Here is a 27975-nt window from a genome sequence, read left to right on the forward strand (position 1 = left end):
GTGCCCAGCCAGGAGTGTCCTTCCCACCACTGCATAAGGGACCTACGTCTATCAATTTCTCCTGCATCTGAGATGGGTTCCATCCATCATGTCCTGATGAAGCTGGAGGCACTTGTCATAGACATCTACAAGGGGTGCAGGCACGTGGGCTCAGCTCTTCTTCCCTCTAACCCACCCTCCCCGGGGCCACCAAAGCCGTGTTGGCGAGCACGGCTTCTGACCAGGAGTGGACCCCTGACCTCTGGGACTATAGCATTTTCTCTCTCTCTCGGGACTCTGGAATTCAGATGCAACACCAGTGAACCAAGTTAGGGAAGAAGGGACTGTCAGGGGTCAGTCTGGGGCCAGTGGGAGGCCACAGCCTGCCATGTGCACTGACAGTGAATTTGAGAAAAGCCGGTCTGCAGCCAAAGAGCAGAACGAGACAGGCAGGTGTGAAGAAATGAAGACAAGAGCCGCAACATTCACGGAGGTCCCAAGTCCGGCCCCTGGGTGAGTCCAGCTGTTTCCCTGCTCGTGGGATCCATAACACACCCCTATATCCTTATGGGAAAAAAAAAAAAAGGTCTCCTTCTATCTCAAAGGGAGCTTGTGTGACTTCAGGACCCCAGCACACGCCTGGTGCATGGTGGGTCCTGGGCCCCTTCACCTCCCTGCTTGCACTGCACTGGCCTGGCTGTGGGGTCATCACAGAGCAGATTCTAGGGCAGGTGGTCCAGATGCCTAGCTCTGTCTGGTCAAGACCGCCCCTTGGGCAAGCCCCTTCCCCTCAGTTTCCTGCTTTGGAATATAAGAAGGCTGGTCTAAAATTCCCAAGATCCCTTTAACTCTAGTATTCAGAGACCATTTGTTGTTAACCACAGAGAATTCAGAGGAAAATCGCTTTCATTTAGATTAAAAAATAAAAACAGACCCCCCTTCTTTCCCTACTACGCTTTAGTAGCTGTTTTTATAAACCACTCATCACCAGAAAGTGAAAATAATACAAATGTCCATCCACTGATGAATTGAGAAATGTGGTACATCCATACAATGGAACATTATTCAGCCATAAAAAGGAATGAAGGACTGACACATGCCACAACGTGGATGAACCTTGAAAACATCACGCTAAGAAGGCAGACACAAAAGGCCACTTATTGGATGATTCCATTTATATAAAATGTCCAGAATAGATAAATACAAAGAGACAAAGTAGAGTAGTAGCATTTGCCAGGAGATGGGGGGAGGATGGGGAATAACTGCTAACAGGTAGGGGGCTCCTTTTGGGTGCTAAAGAAAACTGACTGTGGGGATGATGGTTACACAACTTTGTGAGTAGACTGAAAACCACTCAACTGTATACTTCAAAGGAAAGCTGTTATATTAAAAAATAACAGTGCTCAGCCAGTGTCTGGTCTAATTAGGTGTGAACTGACACCTCAGTGCTCCACAGTGACTGACAAGGGCACTTCTTTGAAATCCTGACCTTGACTTACGGGACAATCTACCGAATGTGTGATTTCTCTGGTGGCCCCCGCGACCGAGGCAAGAACAAGATCATTTCCACCATAAAGTGCCATGTGTCTCTGGGGGCCTGGAGCAGACGGGAACCGTGTGTGGAATTTCACACGTACATGAGCCCATGGCACCAGCAGCTTCTCCACTGTGTTCCTAGATGTGCCGAGTGGCTAAGAGGAAAAAACAGGGCCCAGAGTTTTCTAGAGCTCCATTTCTGCAGTATCGCTTACTGGGTTCAGAGAGACTAAGCAGACCTCTCTCTTCCCAGTCAGCACGGGTCTGTCAGTGCTATGTAGAACTGAGGAAGATGGGGCTGGGGTGGGGAGAAGAAGCCCTAGAAGCTTCCCAAAACCTTCAGATGGCTTGCACTGAGTTTTATGCTGCTAAAGGAAGAAAAGGTTTAGCTGTGCCATCCGAGGTCTGAAGAGCACATGCCAGGTCCCAAAGGCCCATAATTCAACTCAGGTCAACATGGTTTGCTCAACACAGACTCAAGTTCTTTGGCACCTGTGCACCAGCTAGAAGACATCCCAGGCAGAGGCAAGCATTTTCTCACTGGCTCCAAAGGAAGGAGTTGAAAGAATCCCCTAGTTGGGCTACAGTGCTGTCCCTTAAGCACATCTGGAGTCAGAATGTCAGTGTGCAAATCCTGGCTCTGCCCCTTCCTCCCGTGTGAACTTGGGCAACTAAACCTCTCTGAGCCTCAGTTTCTTCACTTGGGAAATGGGGATAACAACAGTACCCACCTTCCAGGGTGGTCCTGAGGACTTAATGAGTTCATCTGTGTGAAGCACCCTGCCTGGCTCACTGGAAGTGCTCAATAAGCTTTTTACTTCCTGTCACCGTTCAAGAACCTCCCAGGGCCTGGACTTCCGCTCCCGACTAGACTGGCTCGTGATGGCGTCCCTAGCTCAAGGGGTGGAAGGGTGGTTCCCCACATGATGGTTGTGTGACTTGGGAAGTCCCACAGCCTCTCCGAGCCTCAGTTTCCCTCTCTGTAAAATGGGGATAATGATAATGCCTCCCTCACAAGGCAGCTGGGAGGACTGAATGAAAGTGCACAGTACAAAGAGGCAGTAGTTAGTCTGGGCTGCCCAGTTTGGAAACCTGCTCTCCACTTAGTAGCTGGGTGACTGTGGGAAAGTCACTTAACCTCTCTGTGCTTCTCTTTCCTTCTCCATAAAATGGAGATGATCATCGTCCCCACCTCACGTGTTGTCGTGAGGATTAAATGAGGGAATACATGTAAAGCTCTTAGAGCAGGGCATGGCACACAGAAGCCCCGTAAGAGCCCTGTAAGAATTCCCTATTTTTCACTCAATGCTGGATATACAGCAAGTCTCCAATGAGATGTGGTCACTATAATAATGGTGGACACGAGCGCCAGCATCCCAGAACACAAGATGTGATTTCTTTACCCTTATGGGGGCAGGAGGAGTCCAGCTGGAGGGCAAGGGTGTGGCCCACGGGGCAGGAGGACGTCTCAGACTGTTCGTCAGCCACAAACAGCCTGTACTAAGGGCTTTCCCCAGCCGGGCTGGGGCTCAGGGTCACCGGCCGGCCACTGCAGGGCCGCAGCCCACAGTTTCCAGGGGAGGAAGAGCTCCTTCTCCTTTTCCTCTCCCACAACCAACAGCTGGCCCAGGAGGCCCAATTACCAGCCTCTGTGGCTCAGAGTGGGAACAGCATGGCTGCACCCGGTGTCGATGTAAATCCAGCATCAGACCGGGTGGGCACCAGATCCAGGCTGTGGCTGGGTGCCCCTGGCTCTGGTCCACAAGCCCAGTGATGCCTCATGCGGGTGGGCAGAGCCCGGGGGCCGCGGCTGGCGTTTCCACCTCACCTACCCTTCAGCTGTGTGGTGAGGGCAGGAGATGCTACACAAAGTGTATCACGCAATTATCTGCTCAGATTTACCCTGCAAGCCTGGAAGGTCCCAGAGGGCAGGCTCCATGACTGTCCTGTTCCCACCTGGATCCCCAAGGCCCATAACAGTCTGGTACCCAAATATTTACTGACTAAAAGAATCCTCTTGGGGCTTCCCTGGTGGCACAGTGGTTAAGAATCCGCCTGCCAGTGCAGGGGACACGGGTTCGAGCCCTGGTCCGGGAAGATCCCACATGCCATGGAGCAACTAAGCCCGTGCGCCACAACTACTGAGCCTGCGCTCTAGAGCCCGCGAGCCACAACTACTGAGCCCACGTGCCACAACTACTGAAGTCCGCGCGCCTAGAGCCCGTGCTCAGCAACAAGAGAAGCCACTGCAATGAGAAGCCTGCACACCACAACGAAGAGTAGCCCCTGCTCTCAGCAACTAGAGAAAACCCGCGTGCAGCAGCGAAGACCTAATGCAGCCAAAAATTAAATAAATGAATAAAAAATTAAATTTATTAAAAAAAAAATCCTCTTGTCTGCAAAGTGCCTGAAACCCAGGGCCCAGCACATAGCAGGCACCTAGCAGAGACTAATTCCCTCTCCCTGACCCTGGGGATGAGCACAGCACCAGGCCTCCAGGGCTTCTGGCACCCGTGACCTTTCTAGAACATTGCTTATGGTCCAAGCAGGGGAGGGCATGCGAAGCTGGGTATAACAGAAACCATGGGATTAAAGCACACTGTGATCCAAATGAACATTTACTGAGCACCCATGTATCACACAGTGCACAGAGGCAGTATCTAAAGATCTATCTTACTTACTCATCTTATTTACAGAGACCCAAGATGCCATCGCCCCATTTTGTGGATGAGGAACTGAGGTTTAGGAGGTGAAGCAGCTTGCCCGGGGCCAGAGCGCTGGTGAGCGGTAAAACCGAGATTCGAACCCAGGACTTCTGGACTCCAGAGCCTGCCTCCCAGCCTGTCCCCGACCATGCAGAAGAGCTGCACACCAGATGGCCTGGGGTCATTCCTTGACACCTGCAGCCACGCTGGTTCCAAGCTGACCACAGGGACGGATTCTGCCCTCTTCCCAGTGCCCCACCCCCTTATCCCTTCCCTGGCCCCATGCTTCCTTCCTGGGGTCCAGTTTAGGAGAACACGAGCTCCATCCACCCCGAAAGCCCCTCAGGGCCTCCCTACAGCCCCAGATCATTGTGATGCCACAACCAGAGATGAGCTGAAAAGATGAGGAAGGTGAGTGGGTGGACAGAGGGCCTGCAGCTGGATACTCGGAATTTCTCACAGGTGCTGTGTCCCATCGACTGGCTCTAAATTCCTGTAAGCCTCTGTCCACACCAGCCTCGATTTCCCTCGGCTGCTGTACACACCTAAACGGGCGGCAGCCACACAACTCTGTTCCCACCCCTGCTCCTCGCGTTGAGGGGGGAGGAGGAGGTGGAGAGGAAGTCACTTGTGGTTTCCCAGGGCAACACCTGGAAACACTTCCGCAGGGACACAAAGGGAGCTTCCCGCAGGGACACAGGAAGCCCCGGCCCGTTCCTGAGGGCGAGGAGGGGCGAGCACCGGGCGGGAGCTCACAGCACTTGGCTCTGCTGCAGGCCGGCCCAGGGGAACGTCCTGGAGCCCGTGGCTTGAAGAGGAATGTGGAACCAACTTCAACAGGAAGCCTCTGCCCGCCAGGAAGGGCAGAGCTCCCTGTGCAAGGGCTCATGGGTGCAGAGAACCTGGCAGGGACCTGGTCCTGGCCTTTGCAGGAGAGCAGCATTATAAGCACCGCCGCCCGCCCCGGGAGGTGACCTGCAGGGAGCTAGACCCGATTTCTCATAAGCCCCTTCTCGAAGGAGCATCAGATCCTGGCACCAGGACAAGGGGAGGAGGTAGTTGGCTCTGGGGCCACCCCACAAAGTCCTGCCAAACTCAAGGTTTCAAGGAAATGGAAAGATGAGTTGCCCTTACATGTGGCTGCGTCACTTTACAGAATAGCAGCTACCAAAAAGGGCGTGTCCCTCCCTGGCTTCCTGCAGAGCCCTGCATGACAAGCAGCATCGGGACCAGGACTCAGAGGCGGTGGCAGCACAGGTGGAGGTGATGCTGGCGTTATCAGGCCCCGCGTCTGTAAAATGGGGATTGCGTCCACCTCCTGGGGCTGGAGAACAGAACTCCCCGAACGGTAGCTCCTTCTCAGTCCGACTCCCCAGCAGGGTAGGCTGTTTCCCGGACAATGGATGCATCTTCCTCTCTGTGGCCATACTCCAGGCCTCCCTGGCATCTGGTGTCCAGGTCCTGAGGAACTGAAACCCCACTGGTAACTGCAGCCCCTGTTCTCAGCCCCACGTGGACTTGGCTGGTGATGTGACGGCTCGAGGCTATGTGCAGTAGCCAGGGGACTGTGTCCGGACGTCTCAGGACCACAGAAGTAAGAAACGTCAGGTGGGGCACGCCCGTCCTGGTCCATCAGCCCTGGAGCAGGCTATCCTCTGGGTGGACACACCTCCCTCCCAGGATTCCGCCCCGCAGAAAGCTTCTTTTTCCTGCATATCCAAACGGATGATCTGATACAGGTTTCCAGGATCTGGAGAAGACCACCCCTCCCTCCCTCAGTGTCCCAGACCCAGCCCCAGGCGCCAAGCTCCCACCCAAAGACAGTTCGACCTTTAGCCCAGCAGACTAACTGGCTGAGCATGACCTTTGCCCCCACAGAGTGTTCCGGAAGGTGGGCTGACGTGCCAGGGATGTCTTAGAGGCAGGCCGAGATACAGATCCCTCAGCCTTCTGGTCAGCAGAGGGGGCCCTGGGGAGGACCGAACCCCTGGGGCTGGGCCCCTCTGTGACCTCAGTGGGGGAAATGCATCCCACTTTCTGGGTCTTCCCTTAATGTGAAAGAAGGCTGGGAGGTGCTGACCAGGAGCAGCAATTCCTAACCTGGCCTAGGCCCCAGGAATCCCCTTGAGAAGGTTTGAAAGTGCTGATTCCCAGGCCCCGTTCTAGTCCTTGGACTATCTGGGTTTGGGAACCAGGCCCTGAATTTGGAGAAGAGCCCCCGGGTAGCTGTGCTCAGCACGCTCTGGAGACTCTAATCCAGAAACTCCGAGGAAGCCCTGTGACTGCAAATAGAACCTATATTTTCCAGATGAAGCATGATGGCAGAGTATCCCAGCCAGGAGGGCCCACACCATCTACTTGGGAAGCAGGAGTGTCCCCATAAAGATGGGGACGAGGGGCTGGGGCAGCCTCTCCCCCCTACCCCCCCAAGCCATCTCCCAAATCAGGTGCGGTCTGTAAGCCTGATGTTAAACATAGAATTCTTTTCAGAAAAACATCAAGTTCTGGACTTGAAAAATTTGGAATTCTGCTACCTCTCAGGATGGCAGGACACCAAGAAAAAAACCTCCGAGATGAGGCCAAAGAGTTCAGGCCTTCATTTCCCATCGTGGACTGCAGAGGAGTTTGGTTAAAGATGAAGGCAGACTGGGTGTGTCCGGGGGATCCTCTCGCACACGAACTCCTGAATTCATTCATTTGACGGATATCTACTAAGCACCTATTATGTGTCGGGCTTGGGCACTGTGGATACAGTGAATGAAACAGACAAAGATTTCGGCCAGCACGGAGCTGATATTTTAGCCGGGGAGACACAAGATAACCAAATATATAAAATACTTAAATTAGGGTGGTCAGGGAAGGCCACACCGAGAAGGTGACATTTATGCAGAGACCCGAAGAAGGTGAGGAAAGGAGCCATATAGATAACTGGGGAAAGTGCATTCCAGCAAAGGGCAAGTGCAAAGGTCCTGGGGCAGGAGCACACCTGCTACGTTCTGCGAAGGACAGTGAGGAGGCCAGTGTGGATGCAGCAGAGGTGAGGTCAGCAAGGAGGTGGCAGTCAGATGACACTGGGCCCGTCCAATGAGATGGGAGGACACTCAGGGCTGGGGGCAGAGTCACGCCTGTTCTGACTTATTTATAGGTAGGAGATGTCATCAAATAGATAAGGTGTAACTGTCTAAAGGTCATTTATGGCCTTAGAATATCCTGTCCCAGCAAATATGCAACGCATGGGCAAAACAGCCTGCCCGTGCTGGAAGGGTTGGAGAGTCCGAGCGGGTCCATAAAAATAACATACGTGGCTGTTTTTCTTACTGCATGAGAAAGCCTCGATGCCCTGGGCATTTGAGAGCAGTCACTAGGGGTTACTGGCACTTCCCAAGTCTCCATCTGGCCGGCCGTCTGGCACACAGGCTCCCCAACCCTGGGCAGTGCCTGCATCCCAGGGCAGCTCTAACCCACAGGTCAGCACTTAGGAGGTGTTCGCCGAGTGACTTTATGTCTACCCTTCCCACCAGCCTCCCCCGCCCTCATGGGTCCGGCTCTCCATCCTGAAGACCCGGGCTCGGACCCTCGGAGCCCCCACACTCCCCCAGAACTCACCGGGCATGGAGAAGGGGGACAGGAAAGCGGCCTCCACCAGCTCTGGCTCCGGGGCCGGCGGCGGCTGCTCCCGCTCCCGCTGCAGCTCTGCAGGGCTTTCCACGGGAACGTTCCCGTTCTCGATGCTCTCGTGTCTCCCGTTCTGAAGTGGCTTGCTGCTCACACCGTTTGCCGAGTTGATCAGCCTCTGCCTCTGTGTGGACAGGAGGCAAGACAGACACCCAGGCGTGTGACAAAGTGTCACCCTGTAGCTTTGTTCCTCCCATGTGGCGGCGCTTAAAGGTTTCGAGAACGATGCCTCTGGAGATGGGTTTGCCTGAAAAATGGCCCAAGGACCTTGGAATCCAGCTAAGTTTGCTCATTTCCACTTGGACCAATACCAGCAAGGGTATCAGTCAGAGCCCTGGGCCTCCTCTTCTTAGTGCCAACCTGACAACCCATCTCATGTCACTGGATGACAGCGATCATTCTGCATCCCCCAGAAGATGGTCATAAACCACCTGAAGACAGTCACACAGGACAGACTTTGCATAGTTTAAAAAAATTTTTTTTCTACACAAAAAGTGCATTTATATTATGTGTCCAACAGCCCAGTGATGGTTCACATCAAGATATAGAACATTTCCAGCCCCTCCAAAGACTCCTTTATGGTCCCCTCTCTCCAGGGGTAACCAAGGTAACTCCATTCTGATTTTTATAAACATCAATTAGTTTTTCCTGAACTTGAGCTTCCTATAAATGGATTCAAAGAGTACATATTATTTTATGTCTGGCTTCTCTCACTCAGCTGAATATCTGTGAGGTTCATCCATGTTGCTGCACACATCAGTCATTTGATATTTTTCAGGGCTGTATAGTAGTCCATCCTGTGAATAACACACAACATATCCTTTGCTTGTTGATGGGCATTTAGGTTATTTCCCCTTTTTGGTTATCATGAAGAATGCCACGAACATTTGTGTACATGTCTTTTTGTGGACATATGCACTCATTTCTCCTGGGTATTTATCTAGGAGTGGGATTGCTAGGTCATAAGGTAGGTGCCAGTTGAACCATTTTACACTCACACCAGCAACGGATTACAATTTCAGTTGCTTCCCATCCTGGTCAACGTTTGATACTGTCAATCATTTAGCCATTCTGGTGGATGGGCGGTGGTATCTAATGGTGGTTTTAATCTGCATTTCCCTAACAACTAATGAGGTTGAGCATCCTGATTGGGTTAGTGGCCATTCGGAAGGCCTCTGCTGTCCAAGTCTGTTGCCACGTGAAATGGGTGTGCTCTGAGCCAACCCGTCCCCTTCCCTCCCCCATCTCCTTGTAGCTACTGACCAAGTCTGCCTCCTTTCTACCCAAGCAGAAGCTGACTTTGCTCGCCAAGTCTGTGGGTTTCTACAAAACCAGGGAAATGTAGAGGCAACATTTCAAGAAATCAACAGGTTTTCATGCTCCCAAGAATCTGTTTGCCTTTGCACAGCTTGTCTTTGTCGGGCTCCCATTAAAAATATTTATGGATCAGCTTTAGGCCTTGTGGGTAACGATCATCACACATGGGCACAGATATCCTTCCCAGTTACTTCAGCAGGAGACCAAGAGTCAGTAAACATGTCCCCAAGGCAATACTCCACAATTGTGTGCCTAACACTTATCCTTGTGGTTAGTGGAAGCAAAAAGAGGGGGAAAAAAGTCATTATTACTTAAAATGGAGGCATGCTATTTTTCCAAAAGAAAGAGGAATTGATCATTAACTGCCTTCATGTTGGTTTTAGGCAGGGACTCCTAAACCATGAAGTCTAGGGTTGAGTGGAAATTTAAAACTTTTTTTCCTACACGTGTGTCCACAACATTTAGCCCACCAAAAAGAGCAAAGTGATCTACATCTGAGACTCAGGGCCAGACATGGAGGCATAATATTTTGCTACCCAAAAAGAGTGAAATGAAAGGTCATCCTTATTAAAAACAAAACAAAAACAAACAAACAAACAAAACCCCCAAATAGCTGTGCAAGGACAGAATTGTAAGGAGGTGGGACGTGACTCAGTAGGAACATGAATGGTAACAATGGGAGGGGGTCCTGACTCGAGCTTAATGGGAATCAATAGAGAATTATACTTGAAAAAAAAATCTACAGCTATGAGGTTGTATTGAAAGAGGCATAGGTTACAACACGAAGGAGGTGACGGATCCACATGCTGAGAGAGACAAACCAGAAGGTTTCTATAGGTTTCTCGGTTTCCTTCTAGAGTTGCTCTACCCACAGAGAACAGGTGTGTATTCATTCTTTTTTTGCCTTGAGCAACAGTTAAAATAAACAATCCGTACTTCAGACTAGCCTTTCTCCGATTAGTTTCACTCTACTACTTGACAAAATACTTAGTGGAACATGGCAGGCATGGTATTTGATTGCTACCTGCCTTAAAATCCTTCCTGATAAGACCATTTGCTGCCTGTGGGTGAGGTTTGGGCTTCCTTCCTTCAACAGGTGCGGCGATAAATGCCAGCCTGGCAGAGGACACCCCAGGCCCAACACCAGAAAGTGTGCTGACAAGCCAGGGCCTCCTCAGTGCCAGAACCCATCCAAGGCCACTCGCTCTCATGGTCTCATGGTCCTTGAAGCAAACTCACCTCGTTAATTATGATCCTGCTGGCCATCCGCAGACGAGTCCTGGGCCCAAACTTATTGGTGATCATTATGCGTAAGCCTGCTTCCGGGAAGGTGAACTTGGGAGGGCTGGAGCTCATGACCTCATCCACCATCACCACTGGGTTTCTGCTGTACTGCGGCTCCTCCTTCACTATATTGAGCACAAAGCCATGATTAGTGCTGAGATCCCCTGGGGCAAAACCCAAGGGCTGGGGCGACTGACTTCCCCTCTCAGTGCAGACTTCTTGGGCTGTGGTCTCGGCAGCTGGTAGCCGCCTGGAAGCCTGGCTGCAGCTCCTCCCATTAGTCAAGTGGGCCACTGGGTCTGAACTGCCTGCAAGCACTGGACAGAACCCCCAAGTCCCCCTGTTACAGGACCACTCCCCCATCTCCACTGCCAGCCCCTCCGCCAATCGATGCCCCTCTCTTCCGGGGCCCAGTCTTGGCTAATTGCAAGGGTCTTTCAGTTCCTCATCTAAGCCTCACAGGGCAGCCCACCTACAAAGTGGACAGGATCTCTGCCACCTTTCACCCCTGACTCTGAGAGGACCTGTCTTTCCCGCTGTTTACAGAGGCTCAGACAAAACTTTACAAATTGACAAGGGCCCCCTGGAATGGAAAATGCTGGGAGGCGCCAGAGAGCACCAGCTCTAAACTTCCCATGAGGCCACCTGCTCTGTCTTAGAGGAACCATCTCCACCTGGCACAAAAGGATGCTTCCAAATTTGTTCTCCATGCGGTAGGCAGTGAGGTCAAAGATCTGGCTCACGGGCCCTGGACGAGGCAACTGAGACCCAGGAGAAGCCTGCTTGCGGAGGGTGCACGGAGAGCTGCTGGCTGAGCCCAGTGTCTCCAGTAAAACCAGCACCCTCCAGCAGGGAGGCCACTCTCTCTGACCCTTTGCTTCCACTCATGAGGCTGAAGAACAAATCTCCCCAGTGCCCAGACCTGCCCTGCCACCTTCCCAAACATGCTCCAAGCTCGAGTCCTAGGGGGTTTGACATTTAATTCCAGAGCCCCAGAGGGTCCAGAAACAGAAGCACTCCTGAACACAGCACACAGAAGCAGGGGGGCTTTCCCCTCCAAGGGGCTATCAAGGCAGATATGCCCATCCCTCTCCACTGGTCGCCAGCTCCCGGTGAGTGTCCTTCCTGGATAATAGGGTAACCAGGAGCAGTCGAGAGCAAACCTGAGCAAGAGTTAATGGCACAAACACGAACAAATGCATACCAGCCACACACATCCTCACCAAAGAGGCAGCAAGGCTCAGCAGACAGGAGGCGTGTAGTTAGAACCAAAGCCAGGAGGACCATGCATTTTTCGGAGACAGACACTAACCGCCAACAAGGCGTGCGTTGGACTCACGGATTTTGTTTTTTAAAATGCATGTGTTATCGCTTGGATGAAAGCAGATTACTTACAATTTAGAAGAGGAGAAGAGTTAAGGAGACAAAGGCCAACAGAGATTGCCAGAGATGATTAGCGTGCGTGGACGCCGGGAGTCTGGGGCAGCATTCTTGATGGTGGCCCAGATGCCAGGGGGTTATGTGAAGGAGGGTGTTAGTAGAGGGGCTTCGACGCTCGGGGCCTCTGGCCTTCGGGATGGCCCCTCTCCTGGCTCGGTCCCACTCTGAGGATCGGGAGCCCCCGTGCCCGCGGCCCCACCCTGCTGCAGGACAGCTGGAATCCTTCCCTCCTCTGGAGCCTCCACCTCAGAGGCAGGGGGAAACCAGCCAAACAGCCGCAGGCTCCGTGGGTAGAACCAGCCCTATCATGGGCACCACCTGGGGGAACAGTCGGGCTCAGGAGGAGGGAAGAGCCACGATACCTGACTTCTCAGGCACCTTGTCCTGGCACCGCCCACCAAGAGGCAGCACAGGGTGATATGTCCAAGCCAAGGGCGCCTGCCCAGCAGGTAACCCAATCAAGTACAGCATGTTTCTCCGGCAGTTCAGCCTAAGGCCAGGTATCCTTCCCTCTCTCCCTGCTCCAAGCCAAAGTTGTGTCTAGGGCCAGGGCAGCTTGGAAAGGTCCCAGAGTGGGCCCAGCCAGTGGTCAAGATGGCCTTGGTTGTCAGGCTGTGTTCAAGGCCCCCTGACAGCCAGCAAGGAGAGGCCGGACCCCCAGCCGTGACAGGAAACGACGGCGTGCCTTCCTGCCTTTGTCCTCGTCACCTTTTCTTGGTGTATTGTGCTCCGCTTTCTTGAGCTGAATTGAAGTGTGATGTAAAAAATGTGTAAAACTTTTAGGGAAAAAAACCCCAAACAACTGTACGCAGAACAAAGTTGGAGGATGCTATTCCACTCAAGAGAGAAAACTGGCTCCAGCTGACTTGGTGAGCTGAACTGTAGGACCTTTAAGAACATTTAAGTACATAAAGGTCTTTAATAGAAGTGGGGTTAAAGAGGCAGTGTGTCCTCTCCTGTCAAGAGGTTGGGTTAAAGATGTTTGATTTTACATATATGGGGAAATACCAAAGCTGATACCAGCAAAGTCAGGGGTGTGTGTGTGTGCGCATGTTTTCCTGAAATAATTTAGTAGCCAGCAATCTTTGACAACCCTGGATGGGGTAGTTTACATGACCTGCCTGAAGGCTGAGGACCAGGAGAGAGAAGCTCCGAGTTGGAAAGATTCTGTGGCAGCACCATGAGAAAAGGCAAAGTCCCGAAGCCCCGTTCTCCCCAGGCCCCGCCCCCGGCCCCCCCCCCCCCAACCGGGGTGGTACAGGCGCTCCTTCTTCCTGCCCCTGCACACGGCCCTCTGGGAGGGAAGGGGCGTCCACCAACTGGGGCTGTATCTCTGGGTTTCCCACCTCTCCAGTTCCAGGCCTGCATACCCCCAACCCCCCAAATCTTTTCCTCCTTGGCCTTTATCTAAGCGCATTCACCCTGATAAGAGTTGGAGGGAGACCTATCTTTGCACCTTTCCCTGTGCCTGGGGGCAATCCTGTGTCTAATCTTCCAATTTTTTAGAAACTGCCCTGGGCTTCGAAATTTGGGGAAAAGCAATAAACTTGTGGGAAATCCTACTGTCATGGGTACAAAAGTTGAGGGAGACAGGCCACCAGGGAGCGCCTGGAAATGCCCCGCACGGGCTGTGGCCTCGGGGCAGCCGGGATCTCCGTGGAAGAGGAAGTGGCTCACGTCCCTGCCCCGTGGCACTGGGGACGGGCCTCTTCCCGCAGCCACAGGGGCGGCAGGTAGCTCCCGGGGCTGGCACCTGAAGATGAGGCTATTTCCCACTGGCCTGAACGACTCCGCACGTGGAATCTCTCTTCTTGCCACGGGGCTCCAGAGGACCCCAGGAGCACTGATCTTCCTGGACGAGGGCGGCCAGGAGCAGCCTCTGTCTTAAGAAACTGTGGGTGGGGACGCGACTTGGAGCCGAGGAGACTGTCCTGGAAACGGGCTCTCCCCGGGGCAGCCTGCTCGTGCTCAAGAAACAGGACACACGGCACAGCCCCACCCTCTGCAGGCTTCCTTTCTCACCCCGCCTGCAGGTGGGCCTCGGCAGCCAGGCTGTGGCCTTGGCCCCACTCACAGCCTCTCCCCACCGGCCTCCCTCCTTCCCCGCGGAGAAATCCACCCCTCACTCAGCACCCACGACAGGTGCCTTCCTCCTGGGGGTTACCTGGGACGGGACAGAACATGCTTGCCCGGAGCGCACATGGGGGGAGCTCCCACCCTGACCCACCCCAGGGTGGAGGCTGGGGAGGGAGCCTAGGAATATAGATTTCGGCCTCCACGTGTCCCAGAAACTGGCAAACAGTCCCCTCTGAGACATCAGTGACACCACAAAGGAATTAAAGTCACCTGAAAGAGGGGGTGACTTGCCCAAGGCCATGAGGAATAAAGGAGAAATACTCCTCGGGTAGCTGGTCCAAGGGGCTCGCCCCTGGTTAAAGGAGGCCCCTAGCAACACTGTGGGTGGAACTCAACAAGGCCAGCTTAAGCTGTTCTTTCCAGGTCTTAAACTCCAAGAATCTATTCAGGCCTTAACACAGGTCTTGGATGGGGAGGAGTGTGAACTCTCTCGGCTTCCTGGCAGCTGTCCCCACAGATGGAATCACGTGGTAACTGGCTGGAATAAGAATCGAGGACAAGGTTTCCAAGGCGGGAGCTGGTCGGGCCCAGACATCTGGGGAACCTGACAGACACGGGCTGCCTCCGGAGGCCCAGAACCCCCGGACAAGGGGCCAAAGAGAAGCTGAGGAGACCGGACCACAGTCCCCAGGGGAAGGGGCTCCCACCAGGGCTCTCGGGGGTGGGTCTGGAAGCCCTTTAAGCTCCGGGGCCTCCTTCCCGGCCTTGCTGTTCATCTGGGCAAGGAGCCAGTGGTCTCTCTAGAACAGAGCTTCCAGAACTGGGCCTGGCATTTGAGAAACCACAGGGAGACCGAGCCTGCTCTGCCTTCCCAAGTGCAGAGCTTCCTGTCACCGGCCTTTGACATGGGTCAGAGATGTAATTCACTGCATCTCAGGAAAGCCGAGCAGGGCTTGAGACTTCCTCGGGAGGCCAGGGGCGATCCCCGAGGACGTGACTGTGGACTCCTGATTCATCCTTCTCCCATCTAAGTAAACGCCCATCTGAGCCACACCTCCTAAACGACTCGCCCTCCTCATTGAGGGTCCTGTGGCCAAGGGGAAGAGTGACAATTCAGAGGGAGTGTGTGTGCACACGGAAGGGGAGAGTGGTTTCAATGACACGGTTTGCCTGCTCCTGTCTGCTCAGCCTTACCTTGCCCCAGCAATGGCATGGAAGGGTCATCAGAGCTACTATCACAGTAATCATTACCATCCTCCAGCTCACTGTTGACCGTGTTGCCATTTGCAATGGTCTTTTGTTTGACTGTGAAAAAGGCCTGCATCTTCACATTGTACCTGCAAGTCAGTTAAGGCGGGAGGTCAGAGCTGCGGGGTCGACTGGGCAGGGCCCTCCCCCACCTCCTTCCCCTGTGCACCTGCAGCAAGCACGGCCCTGGGTGAGCTGGTGGGGTTGGGGGGGGGGGGGGCTGAGGCTTTTCAACCCAGCTGACAGAGGCTCCTAACAGGAACCTTGGAATAATGTGCCGTCGCAGGGGGCCTGCTGCTCCTGAGTGGGCTTCCTGGGGGCGTGAGAGGCCTTCAGCCCAAGAAAATGACTGACGCCTGCCTATGCGTGCCATAAACCTGTCCTGACAAAAGAAGTTCAGCCCAGCCTCAGAACAGGCTCGAAGCAGGCGTTCCCGGGCCTGGCCTGGCTCCCGTGGGCTGCCTGGGGGCCCGTGCCTGTCCCATCCCAGCCAGCGCTGTTGCCCACACCGACAACAGGCTCTACCCCAGACCCCAGACTGACGGCCCCACTGGAAAGCACTCAGAGAGCACACGGTTTAAGCACCATTCTCTCGCAGTCTGACAGCTTATCACCCAACTTTATAAAACATTATAAACGTTTTAGGTCAACGGGGGGATTCACAGCGTCGTAAACCTCAGTGGTGTTTTCCTTTTTAATTACCTCTGGAGGTGTGAGGAGAAAGTTACAAACCTGAACGTGGCTTAGCTCATGGGTAGCCTTTTTTTCTTTTAATTGTAGAAAAATACATACCACATAAAATTTGCCGTCTTAACTATTTTCCATTTTTAAGTGCACAATTCAGTGGTAGTAATTACATCTGTAAGGTTGTGCAACCATCACCACTATCTAGTTCCCAAATTTTTAGTATCCCAAACAGAACTCTGTTCCCATTCACCGATGAGTCATTAATTACTCCCTCCCCCAAGCACCTGGTAATCAATCTCTAATTCGCTGCCTGCCTCTAGGGATTTGAGTCTCCTCAGTACGTCACATAAGTGGAACCGCACAGTTTTTGTTCTTTTGTGACTGGATCCCTTTCATCCAGTATAATGTTCTCAAGGTTCATCCACATTTGTGGCATGAGTCAGAATTTCCTTCCTTTTTAATGGCTGAATGTTAATTCATCATGGGTAGTTCTGAGATGATTCTGACCTGGGCAGCTTCCGGAGGGCCTCAGGGTACACACAACCCTGGCGCCAAGGTCTGCATCTTTAGAACTACAAGTGGTGCCCGGTGCAGCTGTGCAAGGTGGCAGCCCCGAGAGGTGGCATTTTATGAAGTCTGGACAGCATGGAGGTGCCCGGCTCTTTCAAAAGAGCGGCATTAAATTATCAGGCGTTAAATTTATAGACAGCACAAAAGAGCGGTCACCCTGGGGCACGGGCCAGGGGCGTGGAGTGGGTTGGGAGAGAGGTCCCTGCTTGCTATTTGTTTTGGGAGTGGCCTCAACCTCCCCCCCACCAGCCAGCCAGCCACCCACCCCGGCCCAAGTGCGGACAGCACCCTAACACAGAGTCTCTCTCTCTCCCACTCTGGCTGCCCCAGCAGGGTGTCCCCCAGAGAACTGGGGTGGCCAAAAGTGACCGCAAGGGCTGAAGGAGGTTTTCTTCCTACTCGGACAAAAGGCTAAAGCAGGATGTGAAACCAGGGGTGAGACAGCCCAGAAGAGGAGAAAGGGCACTTACTTCATGATCAGAATGTAAAACACGTACAAGATGATGAGGACCAGGCCTTCCCACCTCAAAGACAGAAAGGAGACTGGTTAGAGCCAGGAGGCCTGCGCGCTGAAGGCTGGGAGTGACCAGCACAGTGGCGGGTGCAGCAGGGTGGGTGGTCCTGTCACCTTCCTTGACCCAGCACCCGGCCCAGGACCCAGGCATGCGGGCGAGCCACCCAGCCCCCCACCGTCCTGCAATCTGAAGCTCGCTTGGTAACAGAGAAGGCTGAGGGGGGGGGGGCCTTCTCAACTACAGGGGGTCTCATCTACAGGGCTCAGGAGGAGTCCCCCCAGCTACCTAGAGAAAGGAGGGCCCAGGGCCACCTCATCCCAGACTCAGGGAGGGGAGTGGCCTGGAGTCATGACGCTAAGAGGCCCTATGGTCACCCGAGCTTCTGGCCAGCGACAGGAGAAGCTGTGGGTGCAGGTGGGAAGGGGCCCTAAGAACTGCCTGAAGAGATGGGCCAGTCACAGGAGCCTCTTGGGCCAAACATGGGGGCTGGGCTGGGTGGGGGTCTTTCTGGGGTGCACTCTTATTGCCGTCCTGCAGAACCAGCGTTCAACCCCACACATGGTAGGGATTTTTGTAGCTCAGAACACAAGCTTCTGAGGAGTCACACAGCTTAATTTGTTGGGTCATCTGACAAGTGTGTCCTGAAGACCTACTATGTGCCCGACATGAGCTATAGTCATTTTGGGGAGCTCTTCCTCTGCTAGCCCACAGCCCAGTAGAGCCACAAAGGGGTCTGTAGATGACCCGACCACCCCCTCAAAACTCCATCTGCAGATGAGGAAAAGGAGACCCAGAAAGGGAGAGACTTTTTGGCTCACACAGTGGGTTAGGACCCAGAACCAGGATGCTCTGGGCCCAAAGCACACAGCCGCTCGCATCAGTTCTCCTGAATCTATGCCCAACAAACAAACACAGGATGCAGATCTGAATCACTGTCAATGAAGAGAACTGTTTTTATGGTTTATGAATGTAAGATGCATTCATGCCCTATAAATTAGAGTGGCAATGTCAACCTCTTTACAAGTTTATGCTTTATGTATCTTGATTAAGAAATCACTTCCTACCTCCATATCATAAAGATGAGTCCCTATATTCTACCCTAAATTGTTTTAATTTTGCTTTTCACAGCAAGATCTTTAATCCACCTGGGATTTATTCTTGTATAAGGTGTGAGGGAAGGAGCTGATATTATTTTATTCTATATGAATTCCTCGTTTTTGTAGTATGAGGACCTCTCCCGCGCCCACCCCCCCCCAACTCACTACCTTGTCATGATGCCTGTCGTATCCCCCAGCCCAGAACTGGGCCCATTACTGGGTTCTCAGTTCCATATTGGCCTATGCTTATCCCTGTGCAAAACACCATACTGTTTTCATTATTTTAGCTTTATAATATATCTTGATATCTGGCAGGGTGGGAATACTAAGGGAAACAATCTTGGTCACTTTGAAAGGATAAATAAAGGCATGACTGCTTAGAATGATACCCTTTTTACTTTCACAAGTTCATAAACTTATGTTTGTAAAAATAATTTTAAAAAAGATTCAATGAACCCGACAAGCAAGGATACTAACGAAAAAGGAACAATGAGAAACAAACTTAAAAACTTACCACACAATTTCTTCATCATATATGAACTGGAAGGCAAAAGAAACAAAGGGTGGGGCGACAGATTTATTCCGAAAGAAGAATAAACGCAGACCTCTAAGCACCCAGAGCCAACACATAGGCTAGTTATGTGTTTCACAGAAAGCTGGCTCTTCTCTCCATGTCTAGGTTTCTCAAACATAGAAGGTGACCTTTCCTTAGTGGAAACCTTGGTCAGTAGATGCTGCAGTATGAGGTCTAGGGTGGGTCTCCAAAGAGAACTGGCCTGTGCTACCAACAGTCCAAGTAGCCACTGGGGCCAACCTGGCAGGGGTCTGCCCTCATTAATGGAACAGAGTTGCTGAAATCAAGAATCTTAAAAACTGAAAAAGCATCTCTGTATGTATGTATGTTTGTGTCTGTCTATCTACCTACCTACCTATCTATCTATCTATCGATCGATCTGTGGTACCTCTGCGTGTGTGGGTGGGGAGGAAGGGGTGTCATTTTTTTAAAAATTAAGAGTAACCCCTGCGGAAACTCTGAGGGCAAAGGACCCATTTGTACCATTTGAAGGGAGGCCAGGGGTGATGGTGGGGATGCCGTGGCTTCCTAAGAGGGCACTGACATTGCCCAGCAATTCCACCCAGCATTGCCTACGTGGGACACAGATGAATGATGCTTCCGTGGTCCAGGGGAGGAGTCCTGTGACCGCCCCAGCCAGGCCCAGTGAGCACAGGAAGGTGGAGGGGCAGTGCCCACCAACCTGATCTTGGAGACACGGGATGCCAGGAGAGACCAGGGGGATGTTGTCTGGACTTAGGCCCATTGTACCCCTCTCCTGGCTGTCATGGCAGGCAGCACACACAGAATCTGCTTTGGGAAGTCACTTTGGAGAGGGTCCTCCTGGCTGGGCATTGCTGTGAGGCTCCCCAAACTCAAGCCTCTGAGGAAGAGGCACTCAATAGAGGGGAGCCCAGTGCCACCACCTGGGAAACCTGGGGGACATTTATGGGGATAGTTTCAGTTTTTATAACCCAATGGAGGGCTACTGGCATTTAGAGGCAGTGAAGGCCCGGGGTGCTAGTCAGCCTAGAGCATGTGAAATGGTTCTACCAGAGGAGTTCTTCCGTATTTGGCACACGTCTTAAATGTCCTGCTAGATATTTAGGCAGGCAGAAAAAAAAATGACCTGAGCCTCGACCTTAATTCCATTTTGCAAATCAAAGTACTCTTACATGGTTTTAATAAATACTTAATTTTCTAGTTGAGTTAACTGTCATGCAAATGGAGGGATGATTGTACTTGGCTCTGTTTAGGATTTTATCAGGAGTCATTCATAATTTTGGAAAATCACGTCATCAAGGTCGGCACCACTCATGGGGTTGCCAGCCCAGCATACCAGCCTCAGTCTGCACTGGTAGCTGTAGGGCCTGGAGATTTCCCATATGGGGGCAACGGATCACAGCATTCGGCATTCCAGCACCTTCATGCCCAGACATTTACACACTGAAAGATGTATTCTTTTATTATGAATTACTTTTATTTGTCCTTTATGGTATAGTTTGGGCATTATATTGACTTTGTAAAATTGTGTATAGGTAAATAGTTTTATCTATAACTTTCATTTTTGGGGGGTGTGGTGGGCAGCCTCTCAGGTGCCCCGATGATCCCACTACCTGATCTTCATGCTCCCCTGTGTGTGTGGCCTGAACTTAGGGATTTGCTCGTAACAGAATATGGCAAAAGTGATGGGCTGTCACTTCCGAGATTCGGTTGCAAGCAGACTGTGGCTTCCAGCTTGGTGCCTCCTCGCCCCTGCTGGGAGGGAAACCAGTCCCCATGCCGAGAGCTGCACTGTGGAACAGCCCGAGGCCGGCCTGCAGCCTCGCGAGTGATCCTGAAAGCAGATCGTCGCCCACGGGAGCCTTGACTTAACTATACCCTGGCCGGCCGACACCCGTGAGCCAGAGGGCTGGGCTAAGCCACTCCCAGATTTGATGCATAGAAAATGGGAGCAAGAAACGTTTGCTGTTTTAAACTGCTGAGTGTTAAGGGAAAGTTGTTACACAGCAACAGATAACTAATACAAGGGTCATGATTATCAAATCCAGTTGGCTCTAGATGTCCTTTGGTTGAGAACTGTCACTCTAGGGTACACTCCATACTCTGAAATCTGGGCATGCCATGTGCATCTGCCCTCTTGAAAATCACCTGCTCTCGTGCCGCCACTTTAAAGCTCCTTTTGGATGGAAGCTGCTCCCCTGTGGATGACATGGTCCTTCCTTGGCAGTAATCTGTGTCATGGGCTTCGGTGCTGTGTCACTGTCATGTGCCGTGATGTACCCGAGCCCTCAGGGATCCCTGTTTCAGCCCCTCTGCCTTTTCTGCCCATATCCTTGCTCCCAGCTGCCAACCCTGATTGCTCCCAGCTGGCCTCTCTTCTCTGCTCCGCCGTAAGGTGCGAAGCCAGAAACTCTGCTCTTTAGTAAATGGGCTCTAAGTGAGGATCTGAAGGCCTCTGATGAGCACGTGCTTGAGCTTAACTGCATCGACCATATGATGCCTTCTTTAGCTTTTTCAAGGCCTTTGTGCCCTCAAGGGCCTTTGTGGTACCTGGATGTGATGGATAAGCAAAGCATCAGGTATGAGATTTTCGGGGCAGGGAGGCACGGTGGTGGGAGATTGGTCAACATGACTGCAAGGAGTGGCCAGCACACCCCAGGGTAGGGGCGCCGTGGGTTCTCTCGTTCTAGTGCCAGGGACAGAGGTGGGCAGGGCCCCGGTGCCTTCGCAGGGGCCGGGGGCGGGAGGGGGGGAAGGTAACTCACGGCCATGAGCACAATGACAGAGAGGGTGTAGTACACAGAGTCTCGGCACACGGCCCACCACGTCAGACGGATCACCTGCTGAGCAAAGGACCATCAGCTGTTACTGGCTGGGGAGATGGGGTATGGGGGCCGGGGGACACTGCTGTGGGGCTCCCACCACCCCCAGACCCCTGCAGGTGCAGACACATGTCCACGGAGCTCATCTTAACTGTGCCACCAGAACCACATCTTGTCTGGCTGTTCAAGGCCACCCTGCGCTCTTTGTCACATCTGGGGACGGAATGATACCACACCATGTTCTTAAGCGATGGCAAAGCTGCCCCCTGTTCCTCCAAGGTGACCACATGGCATGTTTCCTAGCAGAAGCCATGTGTCAGGGGGAGAGGCCGGAGGCACTCACTCTTCCCTCCGATGTTCGAACCTTCTAGGGGTGACCGGCTGCCTACCTCTGCCTCCCTTGGCCGGGCGGGGCCTACCCTTGAGCCTGACTCTCTGAGATTGAGTCTAATGTCCCCCTGGGGCTCTGAAGACCAGGAAGACACGATGGGGTTTCAACAACAAGCCAGCTTCATGCGTCCTGTGGGGAGGCTGAAGGCAGGCCCCAAATATGTGCAAAGTCTAGCTCAGGGTCAGAGTTACAGGAGACGCCCCTTAAATATTTACTGCTGTTGAATGAACGCTCCCCCCTTGGACCAGCCGCGGAGCTGACGCTCTTCCTGCTCCCAGACCCACTGGTGGAAGGAAGGCAGGACAGCCCTGCTACACGTGAGGAAGCAGGCTCGGAGAGGAAACCGTTTCTGACAGCCACAGCACTTACGGGCTCGGCCAGGGCTGGGCCTTGGGTCTCCCCGCGCTGTCCCTATGTCATTTCGTACGGAGAGAGAGACCACTGACCTGCCCTGCGGATAATCCACAAACTCCGATTATACACAGGATGTTGAACACAGCAGAGCCCACGATGGTCCCAACCCCGACATCTCCGTGGGTGATGAACACACCTGGAAAGAGAAAGGCACAAACACTCCTCTGCAAAGCCCAGGCCTTCCCCTTCCTTAGACCCGGGCTGGCTCTGTGTCCCCCACCCCACGAACGGAGGGAAGCTGTTCTTATTATCAGAGAACACCAGCGACGCGGTTGAGGACAGCAAAACCAGAGGTGGAAGTGCCCTCAGGGACCGGCTACTCTAATGCTCCCACTTTCTGAACAGCTTTATTGAGATGTAACTCACATGCCATAAAATTCATCCATTTAAAATGTCAATTCAGTGTTTTCTGGTCCAGTCACAGAATTATACAGTCATCACCACAATCTAATTTTAGAACGTTCACTTCGCCCCCAAAAGAAACCCCATACCCGTTAGCACCCCACTCCACCTCACACCCCTGGGAACCACTAATCCACTTTCTAGCTCTCTACTTCTCCCATTTTACGGATGAGAAAACTGAGACTCAGAGCTGACAAATGCCCACACTAGTCTGGGCACCAAACCTGGGCTCTCTTTGCATCCTGCATCTCGGGGCGACGGGACTTCTTACCAATTACAGAGGCAAACAGCTCTGGCGTCGAGCTTCCTGCAGCCATGAAGGTGGCTCCAGCCACATCTTCGCTCAGATGGAGTTTCTGAAACAGAAGCGACCGCAGACCCTCAGGCTGTAAGGTGGGGGCAGTAAACATGCTAACTGGACACTTGGCAGCCCGGGAGAGCGCAGGGGAGCAGCACCGTAGCCAGAGTCAAGCTCCTGGGCTGGCGGCCTCTCCTCCCTGCACCTCGTCCACACTGCCAGACACTCAACCCAGAATCGCCTGTCCCCTTCCCCCATCTGTCCATCTCTGTTCACTCTCTGAGCCCTTAAATAACGTCTCCTTGATGAAGCCTTTCTAAGTGGCCACCACGAGGCAGCCACTCCCCTGGGACAGAGGAGCTGAAACACGAATCACGCAGTGAGGGTCTGAGGTCCATGCGCTTGCCTCCCCACTGGATGACGAGGACAAGGCTGGTCTTTCTCATCTTTGGATGCCTGGAACAGGGTCTGGTGCTCAGCGGGGAGCCCACCAGTTTAGCGCCCATCTCCTCTGGTGCTCACACAGACCCTGGGTACCAAGTGGACCTCCGCATGCCAGTTGTGGGATGTGGAGGCCTCGGACGCACAGCCTGGCTCCTGCATCCCAGAAGGCCTTCTCAATGGCAGGCCCGACACCTGGCTGCTCACTGAAACAGACCCTCGCATCCTGTCCCCCGGGCTGAGCCAGCAAGGGACAGGGCTGGAACTGTCAAGGCCCACTCTGCTTGGCGACACTGTGTTCTGGCCACAGAGGCCCATCCTCTGATCTGGAATGTGGGGCTGGAGGCTTCGGGTGCTCGGGAAAACCACGGAGATTCTGGGTCCGCCTGAATGCCAACTTGAAGGTGCCCACCTGTGGTTCTCAGAAGGCCCCTGGGCAGGCTGGCTCGGGGCAGGGTTCGGCCTCCTCCTGCCCTCACCTCCCAAAGCACTCCTGGGCAGCCTGGGCTCTCAAGCCACTGTGGAATCCAATCCCTGGGTCAGCACAACCTCCCCACCGAGGTTGCTACAGAAGGGGTCCTCGGAAGGGCTGGAGCTCTGGGCTTGATGGAAAATGGGGTGGGGGCCCATCACTGACCCCAGGTAGAAGCCCGGCCACCTTAGCCCTGCCGCAGAGGAGATGCCACAGAGGTTCAGCCACTGAAGCACCTGTGATAGCTTTTAGCAGAATCCAAACCATGCTACACCCTGTCCTGCCCCGCCCTGCCTCTGCCTGGGCCTGCTCCCCACCCTGGTCCTTCTTGGCCTGGTACCGACACGCCATGTGTCAATCACCCCCAGCCCCGCACCCAGGCTTTGCCAAAGGGTCCTAAGTCCTTCCCATGTACCTCGCAGATCTTCTCTAGAGACGGAACGAAGAAGTCATCGCACACTATGGCCAAGGCGTAGAACATGTACAGAGCCTGCGAAGGAAATGGTGAGACAGAGAGTGTCAGCCAGAACTCCTGCCACTGAGGGGCACGGCCAGGTGTCCATCACCCTCCAAACCAGCCTGCTCGGGCAGAGGCCAGGTGACCAGAGGGAGGCACAGAGGAAAATTCCAGCACCACAGAGATGTGATTCCTCAATTCCCTCACTGACAGATGGGGAAACTGAAGCCCAGACAGGAGAAATCACTTGCTGAGCAGCGGAGGGGACCAGAACTCATGCCACAGGGTCCTGTGCCCCTTCCTCTCTTCTTAAAGAAGCAGCTCTCTCTTCAGCACCACGGTAGGCCCTCAAAAGGCAAGATCCTAATCTTAAGGGCCAAGAGGAAAGTATTCAAAATTGCCACTTTAAGAGTTTAAAATAATCATCATCCTGATTTCCCCTCTTTAGTTTTAGAGAAGGCATCATTTCCTTGTTACTGACTGCCCACCTCCTGCCAAAACAGACGGCAACGTGAGACCCAGCATTTCCTGGGACGCTGCTTGATGTCGGTCCAGGTTAAAATCCACAAGCCATTTACACTGGGAGGCTCATGGAACAGAGTCCAAATTCCAGTGCTAATCCTCGGAATTATTTGCCTTGTGATTTTGGATAAGTCACATCTCTAGGTCTCGGTTTCTTCTGTTCGATGACAGAGTAAGAACAGATGGGTAGTTTTTAGATGGTTTCATCTACAGAACTCTTCCCTGACCTGTCCACCCAACACGGCTCTACTGAGCTCATCTTATGTGCCAGGTACTATTCTAGCCATTAGGGATAGGTGGCGAGGATGCCAGGAAAAGCCTCTGCCTCTTTGTGGGGGATGAGCAGATAGGCAAATGAAGTATCTGTAACTGCCAGGAAACAGCAAGTGCAAAGGTCCTGAGGCAGGAGCATGTTTGATGCATTTGAGGAACAGCAAGGTCACTGGTGCAGGTAGAACAGAGTGAGAATAAGGTGGAAAATAAAGAATGTGACGCTGGAGGGAGAGGCAAGGAGCAGGACCTGTGGAAAGGAGATGGGATTTTACTCTAGGCGCTGGTGGAAGCCATTTTTTCTTCAAAGAAAAAGTGACATGAATGCCCTATTTGCAAAAGAGGGAAAGGTTGGGCTGCTTCAGCTAAAACAGCGTGATATTATGACAACTTTACAATTAATTAACTGTGATTAAAGTGGGAGATCTATCAACTGTGACCAAAGCATCTGAGGCAGATGTCTACTGGAGTGCCATGTGTGGCTTTTGCTGAATTTGACACATTATCTTCTGGGGGGAAGGAAAAAGGAAACAAATACTGGGGGTGTGGGTAAAGTGGACAGAGAGAGGGTGGGAGAGACCCTGCTACAAAGCTTAGGATACCGACTTGAATTCATACCCTCGGAAGTTCCCCCCAACAGCATCTCCCAGGCAAAGGGTGTCCCGTGAGGGTGAAGGGCCTCTGGCTCCCCTGATGCCTCAGAAACACTGGAGAGAAAAGGGGGCCAAGATGGCACCACTGTTTCCTTCACTTGGGCCAGAAGTTCTGAGAAGCTTCTTAGTGCTACAGATAAAAACTGGCTCTAAAGCTCCAGCCTTTTCTTGCTCTAAAAAAGGGCTCAGCAAACTTTTTCTTAAAGGGTCAGATAGTAAATATTTGAGTCTTCGCAGGCCACACAGTCTGTTCTTGACTCTGGTGCTGTAGAAGAGTAGCCATGGAATGGGTGTGGTTGCATTCCAATAAAACTTTATTTATAAAAACAGGAGGTAGGCTAGATTTGGTTCTCCAGACATAGTTGGGTAACGCCTGGCCTAAAAGGTTCCTGCCTGGTGGCGCAGTGGTTAAGAATCCGCCTGCCAGTGCAGGGGACACGGGTTCGAGCCCTGGTCCGGGAAGATCCCACATGCCGCAGAGCAACTAAGCCCGTGTGCCACAACTACTGAGCCTGCGCTCTAGAGCCCGTGAGCCACAGCTACTGAGCCCGCACGCCATAACTACTGAAGCCCACGCGCCTAGAGCCCGTGCTCCACGACAAAAGAAGCCACCGCTGGGCTTCCCTGGTGGTGCAGTGGTTGAGAATCCTCCTGCCAATGCAGGGGACACGGGTTCAAGCCCTGGTCCAGAAAGATCCCACATGCCGCGGAGCAACGAAGCCCGTGCGCCACAACTACTGAGCCTGCGCTCTAGAGCCCTCGAGCCACAACTACTGAGCCCGCGCGCCTAGAGCCCGTGCTCCACAACAAAGAGAAGCCACCGCCATGAGAAGCTCGTGCACCACAATGCAGAGTGGCCCCCGCTCACCGCAACTAGAGAAAGCCTGCGCGCAGCAACGAAGACCCAACGCAGTCAAAAATAAATAAATACAATAAATTTATTTAAAAAAAAAAAAAGAGAAGCCACCGCAATGAGAAGCCTGCGCATGGCAAGGAAGAGTAGCCCCTGCTCGCCTCAACTAGAGAAAGCCCGCGCACAGCAACGAAGACCCAACACAGCCAAGTAAATAAATAAATAAAATTTTTTAAAAAATTAAAAAAAAAAGGTTCCTGCAAAACTCCTGAGGTCCTCTCAGGTTCTGGAAAAAAAAGCTTTGTCAAGACTTTGATGAGGCAGAAGGACAGAACTATGGGACTAATTCGCCAAACCCACACCCCCTCAGTGAAAGGAGAGGGCATGGGAAAGCCAGAGATACTAGGAAGATAATAACTCTATTAGAGAAATAATACACAGGTCTGTCACTCAAAATTTGCCCACAACCTTCATTTTCACTAGTGGTTTATCCTGTTGATTAAAACTTCACTCATACATTATTCTCAGGTGGCGACTCTCTATGTGAGAACCCCAGCTTTCACTTGCTTAATTATCTCTTGCAAAGACGAATACTGGGTTGGGTTTAAATATGTAAGCAGATGGTTCCGGGTGCTCAGGGAACCACATCAGGAGGAACATTTGCTGTGACTGATGCAAAGTAGAAAATTAAACCCTGAGCACTTTCATTTCCCTGCACTAAACAATGGGGCTGGCAAACTTTTCCTACAAAGGGACAGATAGCAAATTTTTTTGGCTTTGTGGATCACGGAGTCTCCGACACAGCTACTCAGCTCTGCTAGTGAAGCACAAAAGCAGCCACAGATGATACAGAAAAGCGTGAGAATGGCTGTGTTCCAATAAAACTTTATTTACAGACATGGGCAGTGGCTGCGGGCTGTAGTTAGCCTGCAGAGAAGAGCGACTTTTACCTATAATTTAGTTTTGAGCTCACTATGCCTTTTTGAACGGCTACTTGAACTCCACCACTGGTCATCAGGCTCATCTAACACTGAGGGAAGTTTGAGAAGAAGGGCACCGAAGTCTTAAACTAGTTATGCCAAGGCAGTAAAATGTGGGGGGATCCCGGGGATCATGATAGCAAGAGGGGACAGAGCCCTTATCACATGCCCTGCGACGTCTGATGGACTTGACCCATGTTCACTTGTATTTATACATCTGGGAAAGATGCTGTCACTCCCATTTTATAAAAGCAGAAAATGAGGCACAAGAAGACATGAATCCTTGTCTCGGCTCTGGGGCCACTCGCTGTGTGA

General features: G+C 52.6%; 1 protein-coding gene across 2 annotated transcripts in view; it reads right to left on the reverse strand.

The window, feature by feature from the left end:
* Window positions 1-27975, reverse strand: part of SLC24A4 (solute carrier family 24 member 4) — a 163048-nt gene that overhangs the window by 26219 nt on the left and 108854 nt on the right. The window contains exons 4-12 of one of the 2 annotated variants that reach the window (XM_068554651.1): window positions 24341-24415; window positions 22986-23070; window positions 22345-22448; window positions 21451-21525; window positions 18644-18669; window positions 16988-17041; window positions 15264-15349; window positions 10452-10621; window positions 7827-8019 (exon numbers count right to left, since the gene is read on the reverse strand). In XM_068554651.1, coding sequence (XP_068410752.1) covers window positions 7827-8019; window positions 10452-10621; window positions 15264-15349; window positions 16988-17041; window positions 18644-18669; window positions 21451-21525; window positions 22345-22448; window positions 22986-23070; window positions 24341-24415 — 868 coding nt within the window. Of the gene's footprint in view, window positions 1-7826; window positions 8020-10451; window positions 10622-15206; window positions 15350-16987; window positions 17042-18643; window positions 18670-21450; window positions 21526-22344; window positions 22449-22985; window positions 23071-24340; window positions 24416-27975 lie in introns of both variants that reach the window. The other variant, XM_068554568.1, reaches the window with a different exon arrangement.

This window comes from Eschrichtius robustus, chromosome 1, assembly GCF_028021215.1.
Source record: "Eschrichtius robustus isolate mEscRob2 chromosome 1, mEscRob2.pri, whole genome shotgun sequence".
Classification (NCBI taxonomy): domain Eukaryota; kingdom Metazoa; phylum Chordata; class Mammalia; order Artiodactyla; family Eschrichtiidae; genus Eschrichtius; species Eschrichtius robustus.